Genomic DNA, 16626 nt, shown 5'->3' with positions numbered 1-16626 from the left:
AAACATTTAAGCCTCACAAGTTCTCAATCTGCTCTTACCATCCACTTACATAATACTGGACACACTTTCTGACCTGACAACAAACTTAAAGATTTTATGCACTGGTAACAAGGGCAATATCCTCAACATTTTGGAAGAAGTCCACATCTTGCACTCTTTAAAAGAGTTTCCTGAGCATGCCCTGAACGGTCAGTGAGAACTTAGGCACCATCCCATACTTTCAGATTTTGATTACATACGCACTCCCCTAATCGTGTTCCCACCATGATCTCTTTCATTATGGGTTTTTTAACTTTAGTTTATTTATTTTTTCTTGCTTCCATTCAATTTCTTACTGTGTACTGGCCATGCAATTTGGTTTCCTTTATCAGCCTATCTCTTTACATATTTGTAATTTTTATGTGTCATTATTACTCTATACTCTGGCAACATTCAATTGCCCCTTTCAGTATGGTTCTCTTATAATCCACATTGGGGTTTTTAATAACGTTTAACAATTTTAACTAACCTTATTTTAAGTTAATTTTATAATTTTGACGTTATTGATCTTCTTCTTCTTCTTCTTCTTCTTCTTCTTCTTCTTCTTCTTGAAGATTATTTACAGGTGGTACTGCTCTCCACCTCCTGTCGCCATTGGTGTTCGACCAAAGTAATTTTTCAGATTATTTTATCTAAGTAATTTTTACAGTATTTGTCATAATGTCATCATTTTACATGTAACAGTTCTGTTGCTCTATTACCTACGCTGTATTTCTTTTATCTATACATTCCAATTTATTTCACGGCTCCCAAACTTTGCTTTATAAACATCCTCTTTCAAGCCCTCTATTGACACATTCGACTACTTCTCATATGTCCTCTTGTGGCGCACTGCCCAGCATCAGTTTTCCCCAGTGGTTGGCTGTGTATACACCTGCATCTGGTGGTATGACCTTTCTGCTGCACACACAGCCATAGTCACTACATGTGACTCCTTGCTGTTTTTCACTGGTTTTGCAGCACTGGTGAGCCATCATTCCATTATTTCAGTGTAAGTTAGTTTCCCCACAGTTTTTTGGGTTTCTTATGCTAATTCCTGTTTTAGGTCTACAAACACGACTTGCTCTGTTCAATTACATGGCCTCCAACCAGTTATTTTTGGCTATATTCTTTCCCTGGCTTACTCACTCCCCATTTTAACTGGCAACGCTAATGTCTTGTGCCATTCGAACATTGGGAGACTGTGCTGTTTACTGGCCTAATGTTAAACTAACTATGTGGGTATTTCACTGTGTCTTTTCTTGGTTTAAGTACCTCACATTTTTTGTGTTATTAATTTGCTCCTGATCCACATTATATGTTCCTGCAAATTTTTTCACTTGAAGATACGATTACAATGTGATAAAAACCTGTCATTTATAATCTTGGTATAAACGGCTATCAACAGCTAATGCTGTTTCCTGAAATTTTTTTTTAGAAGATTTCAACAGCTCTGTAAAGAATTTTTTTTAAAAAAACAAAGCAGAAGACAGAGCAAAAAGGCAACTCTTACTCACATGATATTAGCCTTATGGATTGTAGTAACCTTCTTTCGTCCTTGCTTTTTTGCATATTCAAATGCATATCGTGCCACTCTTTCAGAATTTTCCTGTGTCACTACCTTCATACTTTCGATTACACCTGTAACACTCTGAAAAAAATGTGTAAAATTAAGATTGTCTATCAGGTGAGACAGATTATATAAAGAAACTGACATCCTTAATAATATGTTCTGAGACAATGTGTTCCAGTGTGATGGGCAACAATGACAACTCACCTTAACTCTTCATAGTGAAGGCTACATAGAAAATACTGTAACTGGTAAACAACATTGTTATTTAAACATGAAACATTATGTGGTATAAATGAGAAGTGACAATAATAATATGACATTAGGATGCAAAGGTGAATCAGGGATAAAGGAATGTAGCAGATACAATCACTATACCTGGTACATTGGGTGAGCACAAATGACTTGAAATTTTATATTTTAAAATTTTGAGTGTTATAGTTCTCTGTTCTAAAGATGAGAGGATAATACTGTAACCATAACAGTTATGCTATACTGGTACTGTGTAATTAAGGCAATACTTTCTGTACTGAACTTTTTGACAGAGTAAGTAGGTGTAAAGAAAGTAGATAAGGATCACTAAAATGCGGAACTTGTGACAATTCCCAAGATGAAGATCCTTTTAATGACAATAAGTACTGTGCACACAAAGACATCATGATGCAATCAGGATTATAGATACCCAAAATGAGGAATCTGAATGCACAAATGAGGCATGACATAGACTTTGAAACATTGGCATGTACAGACCATTCACAGGGTTATGGAAGAAAGGAAGAGCTACTCCCAACAATACGAGTTATGTGGGTTCCAAGGTGCTCAAGAGATATTCAGTAGTTGGATGATGACCAAGCCCTGTTCACTAAAGTCAACAGATAGGCTGTTATGACACGATTAATATCCATTTTCACTTTAATACCATAGAACAGTACGGGTTGAAAAACAAGTCCAATAGCTGGGAAAAATTCCCAGTTAGAAGTTATGTAGGCTTTTGGTAACAACTTGCAGAAAGTCTGCTTATCAGAATAACAAATGAAGCTGAGTCATGTTACTCCGGAGGTACACAGTCATATGTACATAGAATGCTGGCATGGTGTCATGAGGTGAATCAAATTATGTTGGAAACCGACAACTTGCACCTAATTAAACAAATCGTTAAACTGTGCATCTGAGGCGGAGAAGATTTTATCAAGCCAAAACTAACTCATCAAGGCAACATATTGAAATAAATTATGAGTTCCTACTGTTGTTATCTATGGAAGTCATGAGCAACCACTACAAGCTTTCATCACAATATGATGGGTAAGGAGGGATGAGAGGTAGGAGTTACTGTGAGCCATGAATGTCAATCCTCATAGCATGAGGTAGGTGCACGTTCTACAAAATAGGTTCATCATCAACCTTTGACACCATTTTTTGCCATCAGATATTGGAGAACTAAATCCGCAACTTTAGATACCACAACCATCAAACAGCAAACAAGCCAGCCAATAATTTGCACACATCATCACCATTGCCAATTTGGACAACCAAAAGAGAAACGTGTGTTCAGGAGCACAAGGACTCTAAGCCAATATGCCTCCAAAATGGACATGTGTGAATTTCCTCTGCTCTTGGCAGAAGGAGGGTGAACAGAATGATGAATATTACTCTCAAAGATTTCATCCACACCACAATTATTCCATACCAAACGACTGCAAACAAATACAGCTGACACATACCGACCAAGGTCACTCCTAAACACGCTGTAGCCATTTCCCTCATCAAACAGAGGTTCCAGCTACCCACCTGGCTGCCACCAAAATCATAAAAACTAAGCTCAACATTTATACACAGAGATGGGGTTCCCACAAATAAGACAACCCAGCAAGTAACACTGAATCAATACTGGGGATCCACTTATCAGTCACCACTCTTTGTGGAGACACTAAGTGTCTGGTAATTTGGAAGAAGGGGATAAGACGCTGTGAGATGACATTCATTTGTCAGAAGCCTTGTTCCTTTCCTGTGGTTGTTATGGACACTGAAGAGAGCACATGGTGTTTCTGCATTGAGTAGTGATGCCTGAACAAAAAGACTGAATGCTAGCTGATTGAGATGGACATGTCGGAGCAGGAAATGAGTTCCTTCGTAATACCTGATAACTTCTATGATTTACATAAAAAGAAAATTCACTCACAAAAAGTGTGAGACAACTGTCTGCAGCACTTGCCTTCTGGAGGCAAAACATTTAATACATACACTATATGATGGACACAACCCTAGTCTGGCTTTCAGAACTATTAGTTCCTTCCTTGACAGCATACTTGGGGGTGATTAAAAAGGAAGGGCATGTCACTCAAACTTGATGATGAGACGGACCCACCTGTTGCAAGGATGAGGGGAGACAAAGGTGAAAAAGGAGGCATCAGAGCAAGGAGGAGATCAAAGTAGTACATTATTAGTGCAGCACCAGTTACAGTTCTGAGATGACAGAGTAAGAACTGAAGAAATATTACGAGTTAGAGCAGTTAGTATTGCCATTTGGGACTAGAAGCAATATTGGGGGCGGGGGGGGGGGGGGGGGGGGGGGGGAGGGGGGGGGGAACCACCCTCGTAGAGAAAGAGGGGAGGAACAATGAGTACCAAAAAAGTAAAAGCAATACACAAATTAAGTGAGACATAACACATAAACACTGATGAGAAAAAAACATTATGAAGGAACAGTTTACTAGCATGTTGGTTCACCCTTTAACACAATATATTAGTGACTCAATGTGACATGGATTCAACAAGTCCTTGGTTGGTTTCTGGAGGTACATGGCACCAGATTTAATGCACAAGTCACATATTTCTGGTTAATTAGGGACCAGTGATTTGGGGTTGTGAAGCTGGTGCCGGATAGTTCCAAATATATTCCATCAAGTTCACATCAAGTGAATTTGGTGGCCAAGACATTAACACGACATGGTCCTCAAACCGTTGTACTCTGATTCCGGCTTTGTGACACTGACAGTTGTCCTGTTACAAGGTGCTGTCAGGGAATCCATCAGGCAAGAAATGATGCAGGTGGTCCAAAAAAAAGTGTTCACAAAGTCTACAGCTCTCATGGTGCCTTCAATTACTCTCACAGGTCCTTTGGAAACCCAGGTGAATATCCCCTATACTGCAACGCTCCCCCACAACAGCTTGTGTCCATAGCAAGTTGCATGTTTTAAGCAGCCATTTACCTGGATGTTTGCATCTCTGGACCCTACCATTGACTTGATGTAACAAGACATGTAATTCATCTAACCAGGCAACATCTTTCCACTGCCCCACAATCCAATCTTTATGATCCCATTCTCACTGTAATCAGAACTGATGATGCTGATGGCTCAACATGGAAACATGTAGGGCTCATTTGGTGCAGAGCCCCATGTTCAACAACATACACTGAACAGTGTGCTCTGAGAAGATTGTGCCTGCACAGCACTGTACTCTGTTGTTAGATATGTCCACAAACTGTGGCTCATCCTGCTTTACATAGAGGGCAAGCCTCCAAGTACATGTTTCTGTGATAAGGTGTGGATGTCCAACACTTTGTTGCCTACTTGTGGTTTTCACCGCCCTTCAACCATTTTTCATATATTCTCAAAACTGTAGCATGCAAACAGCCAAACAGCTTTGCCATTTCTGAGAGGCATAGGTAACTCTTATTTAGGAACCTTGAAAACCAAATCTCATACTGTGAGCAACTATACCTCTCCCTCCCCAAACATCCCTTATTACTGGATTTATATGCGGACAAGAAAAAAATTCCTGGATTTCCCTATTAGAAATACACTTTTTTTTCCAAGTGAAAATACACCATACCCCTTGTGAAAGTAAATTTTTTCCATGTTAAGTGACAATATACTTTCCCTTGGAGCTGTAAAAGTCATCAATTCTTTGAATAGTGAAGGTTTTATATACTGGCATAAAACCTCCCAGCACTTTATGAAACTAAACCCAGAAAAAAAAATTTGGAAAGATCCTTAATGCACAGCAACAGTTACACTGCATATTTTTGCATTATGAAAGTATAAACAAGAATTCCACCAGGAATTCCACCAATTACAGCACGGTACCTTCCGAAGCACTGAAATCTAAATTGCGATGCATTTATGAGGGCCGTTTGAAAAGTCCATGCAAAGTCCAAGAGATGGCACCACCGGCGCGTATCGAGGTCATGTTTAGTTAGTAGCATCTTTGGAAAGAACACACACCAAGTTTCAGCAATATTGATCTATTTCTTTGTGTCTGGCATTCATGTGAATCAAGGAAGTCGAGTGATTGTCAAAAAATGAATGAAAAAGAATTTCATGTGGTGATTAAACATTACTTTATGAAAGGCAAAACACCTCAGGAGACTAAAGAGAAGCTTGATAAACATTACGGTGACTCTGCACCTTCGATTAGAACAGTTTATAAATGGTTTCAAAATTTTCGGAGTGGCTATATTGGCACAAGTGGTGCTGAACGTTCTGGATGCCCTGTGGAGGTTACAACTCCAGAAATCATTGATAAAATCCATGATATGGTGATGGATGACAGAAGAATTAAGGTGCGTGAGATTGCTAGTACTGTGGGCATCTCGAATGAATGGATACATAATATTTTGCATAAACATTTGGACATGAGAAAGCTATCCGCAAGATGGGTTCCACGATTGCTCACACTTGCCCAAAAACGGAATCGTGTGAAGTGTTGCAAGGATGGTTTGCAGCTGTTCAGGAAGAATCCGCAGGACTAAGTGTCGTTTTGTCACTGTAGATGAAACATGGATACATTACTACACCCCTGAGACCAAACAACAATCTAAACAATGGGTTACCAAGGGAGAATCTGCACCAAAAAAGGCAAAGACCATTCCTTTGGCTGGAAAGGTTATGGCGACTGTCTTTGGGGATTCGCAAGGGATAATCCTCCTCGACTATCTGGAAAAGAGTAAAGCTATTACAGGTGCATATTGTTCATCGTTATTGGTTGGACCGTAAAAAAGTCATTTTCCATCACAACAATGCACCAGCACACACCTCAGCAGTTGTGGTTGCAAAATTAATAGAAATAGGATTCCAACTCATTTCACATCCCCCCTATTCTCCAGACTTGGCTCCCACGGACTACTATTTGTTCCCCAATTTGAAGAAATGGCTGGCGGGGCAAAGATTTTATTCAAACGAGGTGGTGACTGCAGCAACTAATAGCTATTTTTCAGACTTGGACAATTCCTATTATTCGGAAGGGATGAACAAATCAGAACAGCGTTGGACGAAGTGTATAAGTATAAAAGGAGACTATGTCAAAAAATAAAAAAGGTTTACCCCAAACACATAAGTAGTTTTTATTTTTGCATGGACTTTTCAAATGCCCCTCGTATGTCAGCCATCATAGACCATGTCACTTGACCTCACCAGCCAATGACAGCAGATATTCAGAACATAGGACAAGTGATGTAGTCGGCCAATTGCAATATCACTGTTAAGTAGTGCAAACACTCAGATATGTGAAGTTAATGGTTTCAATTAATAAGCATAGCTACAAGCTAAGCTTTCACATACAATATTGGCCATCAAAATATTTTTTGCTTTTTTTCTGAGTGTGTGATTAGGCAGGGTCCCAAGAACGCAGCTTAAATTGGAGCAGCTGAATATTTCTGACAAGCACGATTATGAATTTCACTACTGTGCACTAAACATTTTGTGTGTTACCTGGCTGAATACATGTTCCACCAAGCACTCCAACTTTTCCATAGAAAAGCCAATTATGTTTGCAATTGCTCAAGAACTCACTTTGCACTTAGTTATACTCTTTGCCATCATTATTGCAAAATTTGTGATCCATGAGAGAACTAATATAAATATGAAAAATTAGTCTCGAAACCTGGTCTTTCTTGGTGTGTGTGCTACCCTTTAAGGTATATCAAACACAAATGTGCCAGTACAATATTAAATAAAGGCATAAATGGCTGGTCTTCTGGGACTGAAATTTTTCTTAGGGGCTGGTCCACAGAGTTAAGTCTTGAATGAGAATCTAATATTCTGCAATTTAAGAAATTCATTGGTCATTCTCACTTGTAACACAACTCATCTTAGGTAAAAGGAAATTTACATTGAAAGTAACACTTCTCAAACCACCAATCACAATATTTTCCCACGATCTGTTACAAATCACTCATCGAGAAAAGGCCCCACAGTGTTTTGTTGTTATAAATGGCGGATTTTCTTTGCAACTGAAGTTTTATTTTGGTGTTATTCTCTTATTTATGTTTTACTATTGCAATATTGTACTGCGGCAGTGAGCTAAAGTAAAGTTCTTCGTTAGAGTTATCTGTTCTTATCAGTCAAAATTACAAAAATTTAAGTGAAAACTAAAATAAGGAAAAATTTCCCGAAGTCAAAAAATTCCCAGGCATTTTCCAGATTTCTTGTGGCTGAAACAATTCTCAGGTATTTTCTGGATTTCCCAGTTGGCCTGGGGTGTATACACTCTGTATTAGAATTTAAGTCCACTCTCAAGTGACAAAAGCTGTGAAATTTTTACAGTCTTGGTATTTTCTAGTATCATTCACAACATAGCAGAAAATGCTGTCTAATAACATACATAACCACATCATCAATGGGATATCTGTTTGTGTACCTTGCTTTGCCTTCTTTAGGGCAGTTACTTTAATCCCAAATTCATAATCAAGGACCTTTTAAACATGATCTTATGTGTGTTCTCTGCATGCTAACATAGTCCTGCAACGCAAATCAATGATTGTGACTACCTTCATATACAACATTACAACCCACTTAACATTCACAAAGCACTGATGGGAGTGGGTATTTCTAAACAGTATATTTATGGCGAGGCCATAATGGCCCAGTGATGCACAAGCAAGCTCAAAGTGCCATCATATCAAGATCATTTGACCAGATCAAGAACTATGATGCTGAAAAATCATCTAAAACAGCATGTCACTATTTTCCTAGGAGTGAAAGCAATACTGCAGCCTAAATATTGTAAAGTATGATGAAGTGTTTACAGTTTCTTGTTGGTGATGCACAAGTGGCAGGTTTGATTCAGACTCGCCAGTATTGGTCACAAAATATTTGAGATTTTTAACAGATTCTAGAAACTTTTTGTTAAAAAAATATTGGAATGTTTTACGAAAATTCTGTTTCGTATCAGCAACAGTGCTGAGGAGGCAGTTCAGCTCTGTCTGTGCTCTGCTTTGTACTTATACACTATGTGATCATAAGTATCTGGACACCCCCAAAAACATACTTTTTCATATTAGGTGCATTGCACTGCCACCTAATGCCAGGTACTCCATATCAGCGATCTTAGTAGTCATTAGACATGATGAGAGAGGAGAACAGGGTGCTCCGTGGAACTCGCAGACTTCGAATGTGGTCAGATGGGTGTCACTTGTGTCATACGACTGCACACGAGATTTTCACACTCTTAAACATCACTAGGTCCACTGTTTCCAATGTGATAGTGAAGTGGAAACATGAAGGGACACGTACAGGACAAAAGCGTACAGGCTGACCTCATGACTGTTGACTGACAGACCACCGACAGTAGAAGAGGGTCGTAATGTGTACTAGGCAGACATCTATCCAGACCATCATACAGGAATTATAAACTGCATCAGGATTCACTGCAAGCACTATGGCAGTTAGGCAGAAGGTGAGAAAACTTGGATTTCATGGATAAGCGGCTGCTCATAAGCCACACATCATGCCAGTACATGGCAAATGATGCCTTGCTTGGTGTGAGAAGCATAAACACTGGACGACTGAATAGTGGAAAAACGTTCTGTGAAGTGACGAATCACGTTACGCAATGTGGCTACCCAATGGCAAGGCGTGGATATGGGGATTGCCCGGTGATCGTCACCTGCCAAGGTGTGTAGTGCCTACAGTAAAATTCGGAGGCGGTGGTGTTGTTATGGTGTGGTCGTATTTTTCATGGAGGGGGGGGATTCTACCCCATGTTGTTTGTGTGGCACTATCACAGCACAGGCATACACTGACGTTTTATGCACCTTCTTGCTTCCCACTATTGCAGAGCAATTCGGGGATGGCAATTGCATCTTTCAACACGATCAAGCACCTGTTCATAATGCACGACCTGTGCCAGAGTGATAACATGACAATAACATCCCTGTAATGGACTGGTCTGCACAGAGTCCTAACCTGAATCCTACAGAACACCTTTGGCATGTTTTGGAATGCCAACTTCGTGCCAGGCCTCACCAACCGACATCGATACCTCTCCTCAGTGCAGCACTCTGCGAAGAATGGACTGCCACTCCCCAAGAAACCCTGCAGCACCTGACTGACCGTATGCATGTGAGAGTGGAAGCTGTCATCAAGTCTACAGGTGGGCCAACACCATATTGAATTCCAGCATTACCGATGGAGGGCGCCACAAACTTGTAAGTCATTTTCAGCCAGGTGTCTGGATACTTTTGATCACATAGTGTACAATGAACCTGCTTTCAGTATTTGGGTTTGCTCATACTCAGTATCAGTCCTGTTGGCCAAGTTACAATATCAATTAAAAAAAAACATTCATATTCAGTAGATGTAATGAGGTCACAAATCGAAACACACACATCTTTTTAAGTATTCTATAAAATTAGTGGAATGTACCACTATTCATATCTGCAGTAGGATACTACATGTGCATCCTGGATAATGCTACACGAGTCAGCACAACTGGCATTAGACCATCACTGAGATCTCATCACACTTACATCACATATCACAGCATGATTTCAACCAATGAATCTTCCATGGACCACGTGTCTAGGAAGCTCGGAGTGTCGCTATAAGTTTGTCACTTTAATATGGAGGGAATATGACAACTGAATGTCAAACCTTACAAAACATTTTAAGTGATAACGATATCAGTTCTAGCTTTATCCCTGTTAGGTTTCTTGTTAGCATTAAATTTTTAATTGACGAAACTCAACTAGACTGACAAAGTAGTGATGTTCATATGTACTTTATGGTCATCAGATGATGGGATAATCTCAAAACATGCCGTGACAAGAAACAAAAAGAAATTCGCAAAAAAACTCTGAATATTTTTGCGCAAACTAACAGTATTTTTTTAAATCTATTTCATAATTACTGTGATACTGACTGTATTCATCTTTGAGGATTTTCAATCCAATTTAGATACCAACCTGGACGTCATACAGGAAACACATGTTTAATCAGCAGAAACCTTTCTCTCAAGGGGCACAATATCTGAGATCAAATACTGAAAATGCATCTCTCACAGCCACTTCCACCGACAATTTTCATGAAGCATTTGTGAAGATTGGTGAAATCGCTGTCATTAATGCCTACAAATCTCCTGCTTGCAACCAGCTAAAAAATGTGTTGAACACTCGTCCCCATGCTACAGTCTATCTCAGAGAGTTCAACAGTCACCACCATTGCTGGAAGTACAAAGAAAAAGATGAAAATGGAGATGCTTTGATTGACTGGACTGAGGAGCATTCCACACACCTTGTGTTTGACACGTTCTGATCAGCAGCCTAGCAGCAGGAGTATAGTCCCGACATCTTATCGGTATCCCAGTAATACGATCTTTTCTGCGAGCTAGATGGAATTTCAAAAGAGGTGACGGGGAGGCTCCCTCCACTACCTTTAACAAGTGCATGAGATTAATGTCATGAAATAAGAACTATCAGAGGTTTGCTGAGGCAGTTATCAGTAAAGTTAAAGACGACACTACGGAAGCAATACATCCATGGTTGCACTGTTGAGTGTGAGAACTTGTATAAGGAATTCCCGAAAAGTGGAGACATGACATAGTAGATGAATTACTTCACAATATTGATACTGTGACACACAAAAAGTGGGCAGAGATGTTTAAGGCTTGGATTTTAGAATGTCAAGTAAAAAATATTGGTACTCACTAAGGAAGCTATGGGGAATGTGCATGCGACTTTGTGTCACCAAATGAAGTCACTAACCTCATTGTGTCAACCTCAAGAGCTCAAGACTGAAAGCATACAATCACAGTTAAAAAAGAGCTAAAGACCATTAATGCAGCCTGCAACACATAAACCACATACTAGGTCCCCTTCAGCATGGAAGAAATCACAGCAGCTCTTCAAGAAATCTGGAAAGTTGTGGTAAGTTCCTATGGGACCAAACTCCTTAGGTCATCGGTCCCTAGGCTTACACACTACTTAATCTAACTTACACTAAGGAGACACACACACACACACACACACACACACACACACACACACACACAGGTCATCGGTCCCTAGGCTTACACACTACTTAATCTAACTTACACTAAGGAGACACACACACACACACACACACACACACACACACACACCTGAGGGAGGACTCGAACCTCCGATGGGGGAGCCATGCGAACCGCAGCAAGGTGCCTCAGATCGCGCGGCTACCTTGCGCAGCAGCTCTTCAAGAAGTGAAAAGGAAAAGCCCTTGGTTTCGATGGCATCCATACCTAATTCCTCATATATTTTAGCAACTATACAGAAAAGTGGCTTGCCAGATTTTTCACTGATGTCTTGCACACAAGCAATGCTCTCCACCATCTCAAGAGAGCCAAGATCACCACCATCTTAAAACCAGGAAAAATAAATGATTCCTCACAAAACTATAGACCAACTGCACTGCTCAACATGATTAACAAACTTTTGGAAAGATTAAATATCTCTAGGCTGATCCTGTTATAGAGGAATTGGGAAATGCTCTTCCCACTGAAGATTGTAACCCAGTGCACAAAGACAGAAGTCTCTACATTCCACCTCGACAAGTAATTAGCCAACAGAGAACTCCGTATTTGCTTTGAGACCAAACTACTATCCCACAATCAACATCCAAAATATTTAGGTGTCAGCCTGGATAGATCACTGAGCTTCATGAATCAACTATCAAACACAGCTGCCAAACTCTGAACACTAAAATCTTGCATGTGCTGGCACTTCACGGGGATTTTCAGACAGTACACTATTGATTTCAGCTTTAGGTCTTGTCCGTCTGGTAGCACAATACTGTTAACGGGTTTGACTCAACAGTTCTCACACTAGTCGCATCACTGTCCAACTACAACTGTGTGCCTTATAATAGGCGCAACAGAGGCAACCACAATCTACTGGCAACCCACACTAAACAATATAGCTCATTCCCATCTGAGATGCGAGAAACCACTTATCAGAGAACGCAAGGAAGGTTGAGCTACCCTCTTCTACAGTAGTGGAAATCTGTAAAGGCAGGGTTCCTATGAAAGTAATTTACAATGTCTGAAGTAACATTTAATGAATTTATTATGAACGTAGTAGATACATATAAGACATACGAAATCATTATGGAATTACACAGTTTCTTTCATAACACAAGTAACAAAATAAGGTGTTCGCATTTCTTGGATGGAAATCTGTATAAAGGCACTCACTGACCTGTTGTACTATTGCATTGTTACTACTTTTTCTGACTTCTGTTCTTTCTAATTATCTCTAAAACACTCTTCAGCATTGATTTTGTTAGTTTGTAGTTCTTGAAGTGAAATTGTTGCTCACTCTTCTCTTATCATTGTTTTCAGCTAAAATGTGGCCTCAAATTGCCTTCCATTGTAACAAACACAACGTGGATGTATTCCTCAAGGTTCTCCTTGAGGTTCACATCTGGGCATGAATGCAGGTCACAGCAATTTATTGATATCTTTATCTCCAATCTACTTTTTGGTTGTAGTACAAACATCCACAGACGCATTATCTTGTTGAATTTTCTTTCATCCACTGAGTCCTCATACACTCTAATCACTTCTGTCTCCAGCATCTTAGTGTACATGTTAGAGTTCACTATTTACTTTTAGCGCAGAATGCTGCCAAAACCATAACTCTTTCGCCATCAAAATTTCTGCTCATTCTTACTCGCTACTCTGTTCTTAGACCACGCCAATAATATTGAAATCCACCCACCCATCTAAATTAAACTACTTCTTATCACTGAATATCACTTTCTCTCATTCTGAAGTCCATGACATGTGTTTTTCAGGAAACTCCTATCTAGACTGTTTATGTTTGGGTGTTAGAGCAAATTTCTGCAGTTGTTTCTTGAATGCTAAATATTTGTCAAGTGACCAAATTTGTCGTACATGTCTGGCAGTTACAGATCACTGTAAATCAGCAAGTTGAGAAGAATAACAGTCTGTGGCCCTTGCTATGCCGAAAAGTAACTGTTTCTATGCATCAAATAATTTTCTACTTTGCCCATATATCCTGTTCTGCCCGTATCGTGTATCCAATCTAACAAAATTATCAATCACCATACTTGAATAGTTCCACTTCTTGGTGATTTGACAAACAGAGTTCCAATTCATTGTGTGCACTGATTTTTACTTTTTCCATCACATGACAACTGTTTTCCGTGTGGCATTGTCACAATCATGGTTTATGTACACAACACACCCTGGTATACTACTGACATCAAACGCAATACCATCTGACTGCATTTGTTGGTATACTGGCTCTCATACTATTGCATATACACTGTGCACAAGTACTCCAACTGACAATGTTAATTTTCCTACAAATACCCACGCCTTTATACTGATTTCTACTACTATACAAATCCGTCACGACATCCCCAACAGTGAGAGAACCACACTGCACTCTAGAGATCCACCCCTAAAGAGTACAAGAATTCGATGAATAGATGAACATGCATTCAGGCTAAGTGATTGCTGGATAGAGCAGTGGGCCAAAGAGGCACCTCCTGCTATCCGTAATGTGCCTGGCCTCAGCACACTTTGGAGTCAACCAGCCTCGAAAAATCTTGGCCACTCTAAATAGTGTATGACCAAATAGTCATTCATCTGGCTGTATTGTGTTTCCGTATATAGTGAACAGTGAAACCCTACTTATACACTTTTCAAAAAAGTAGTGTAAAATACAGGAAAATGTAAAATGTGGGAAATAACATATCAAGCTGTAAAAGTTATGTATATGATACCCCTTTGCATTTTCACACTTAATATGCAGTATATGTACATAATATGCATCAAAATAATTGTCAGAGACTTTTTTACTAACTACTAAAGGTTTATTATCTAATAAAAACCATTGATGTAACTGAAGCTGATAAACTGTGTAGGAACTAGAAATGTTTGACTCAATTTCACACATCATAACCAACGTTTCTGAAAAGCATGCAGCTGTCATTCATTATTTAAACAATGAAACACTGCACAAGTTCCATATTTTTTCATGCGTATCATGTTACATTTCAAGAATTTTTTTTCGCTGTCAAGTGTTAATATTTACAAAAGTATTTTGTGTGGTGTTTGTGTATGTGTTGTTCTGCATCTCTTGCACTGTAGTCATCTTTTTGAGGTTATCAGGTACTGTTCCTCCTCAGTTATGTAGAAAACCACACAAACACAAACTATCATTCACGTTGTTTGTTTGTGTAATATCACAAAAATACGTATGTAAATACTGTACTTGGCAATGAGAATAAATTCTCAAAATACATTATGGTCAGCATGAAAAAATATGTAATTGGCACTGTTTAAACCAAAAACATTTGAGCAATGCAAATTGAATGAAGGTGTCAATTAGCACTACAAGCGGCCAAATGACAAATCACGCTGAATACTGTTTGACACAGGTGTCACAACAATCACGAAACTGCACATGCACACCAGAGACAGTTTGGAAATGGTTGTGATTGGTCATATCTTTATTGAAACGAACCCAATTACTCCCATCAGGTGCCATGCCGAGTAGAGCTTGGCATTGGCAGGAGATAGGGAACAGACAGCTCCTACTTTCACACGTTTACAGGTTCAAGTCCGCTAAGCAGAGCACCTTGGTGTCAAAAAACTTAACCACATAATGTTTGTGAACACCACCTGGTGGCCAGCATCATTTTACATCAATTTTTTTCTCCACAAACATTTTTTCATAAAGCGTAAATCACGGGAAGATTATAAATACGTTGATGCAAAGTCAGATGTGAATTAACATTGTGGACCAGGAAAATTTGATGCAAGTGATAAAAAATATTGTAAACGGTGAGAAACTATTAATGCTGGGAATATAAAATTGGGGTTATACTGTATCTTGTGAATGTATATATTTTATGTATTTGACTAGTTTCTTTCTTTATACATGACTTGTACATCTTACATGGATTCTTCTTAATGTCTACAATAGAGACTACTTATATATTATTAATTCATGTGATGTATGTACTACGCCATAAGCTAAATAATAAATCAGTGCTCATCATAATATAAAAATTTATTTGCACGCATAATATAATAGAATTCTTGAAGAAAAAGGATTGCATCACAGAAAATCATTCAGCAGAGATTAACAAATACAACATCCAAAGTGAAATTTATGGGAAAACTTTCAAAACCATTCAAGATAAAAACTGGGGCTAACCTAACCAAACTCAAGATAAAAACTGGGGTTAGACAAGCTGATGTTTTTCAGTGTAGTTCTATATAGAGTCATGGAAGAATGGGAAAAGAAACTTGAAGAAAATTGCTGGAAACAAATTTCACTATGGAAAAAACCACAACCCTACAAATCCCCTTCTCAGCCTTTGCAGATGATCTCACAATACTGGCAGATTCTTGTGAGATGGCTATAAAACAGATAGAAACTCTAAAAGAATGCACAGAGAAAGTTGGCCTGCAAATATCATTTGAAAAGACGGTGTTTACAACAGAAAATTAGGAATTTTCAAATTACAAACCAACATGGAGAAATTAACAGAGTATCACACTTTACATATCTAAGAGAAATTATCTCTGAAAAATATGCACAACAAGAAAGAATACAAAAATCTCATTAAGGTTTAGGATCAGTGCAAAACCTCTATAATAAAAAATGCTTTTCTTTAAATGCCAAAATCAGACATTAAAAAACAGTAATTAAACTATCAATGTTATATGCCAGTAAAAGCTTGGTACTAAACAGGAAAACTGATACAGAAAATCTAAAGAATGAAAAAAGAAAAATAATTAGGAAAATT

General features: G+C 38.8%; 1 protein-coding gene across 3 annotated transcripts in view; it reads right to left on the bottom strand.

Annotated features, from left to right (window-relative positions):
* LOC124723239 (isocitrate dehydrogenase [NAD] subunit gamma, mitochondrial) overlaps positions 1-16626 on the bottom strand; it is a 123089-nt gene that overhangs the window by 74044 nt on the left and 32419 nt on the right. For all 3 annotated transcript variants that reach the window (XR_007006552.1, XM_047248435.1, XM_047248436.1), the window contains exon 6: positions 1536-1669. Coding sequence is in view for 2 of the 3 variants with exons in the window: in XM_047248435.1 (XP_047104391.1) it covers positions 1536-1669 (134 nt within the window). In the remaining variant the exon portion in view is untranslated. The remainder of the gene's footprint in view (positions 1-1535; positions 1670-16626) is intronic.

Source organism: Schistocerca piceifrons, chromosome X (assembly GCF_021461385.2).
Source record: "Schistocerca piceifrons isolate TAMUIC-IGC-003096 chromosome X, iqSchPice1.1, whole genome shotgun sequence".
Lineage (NCBI taxonomy): Eukaryota > Metazoa > Arthropoda > Insecta > Orthoptera > Acrididae > Schistocerca > Schistocerca piceifrons.
This window is presented reverse-complemented; position numbering and strand designations above follow the sequence as displayed.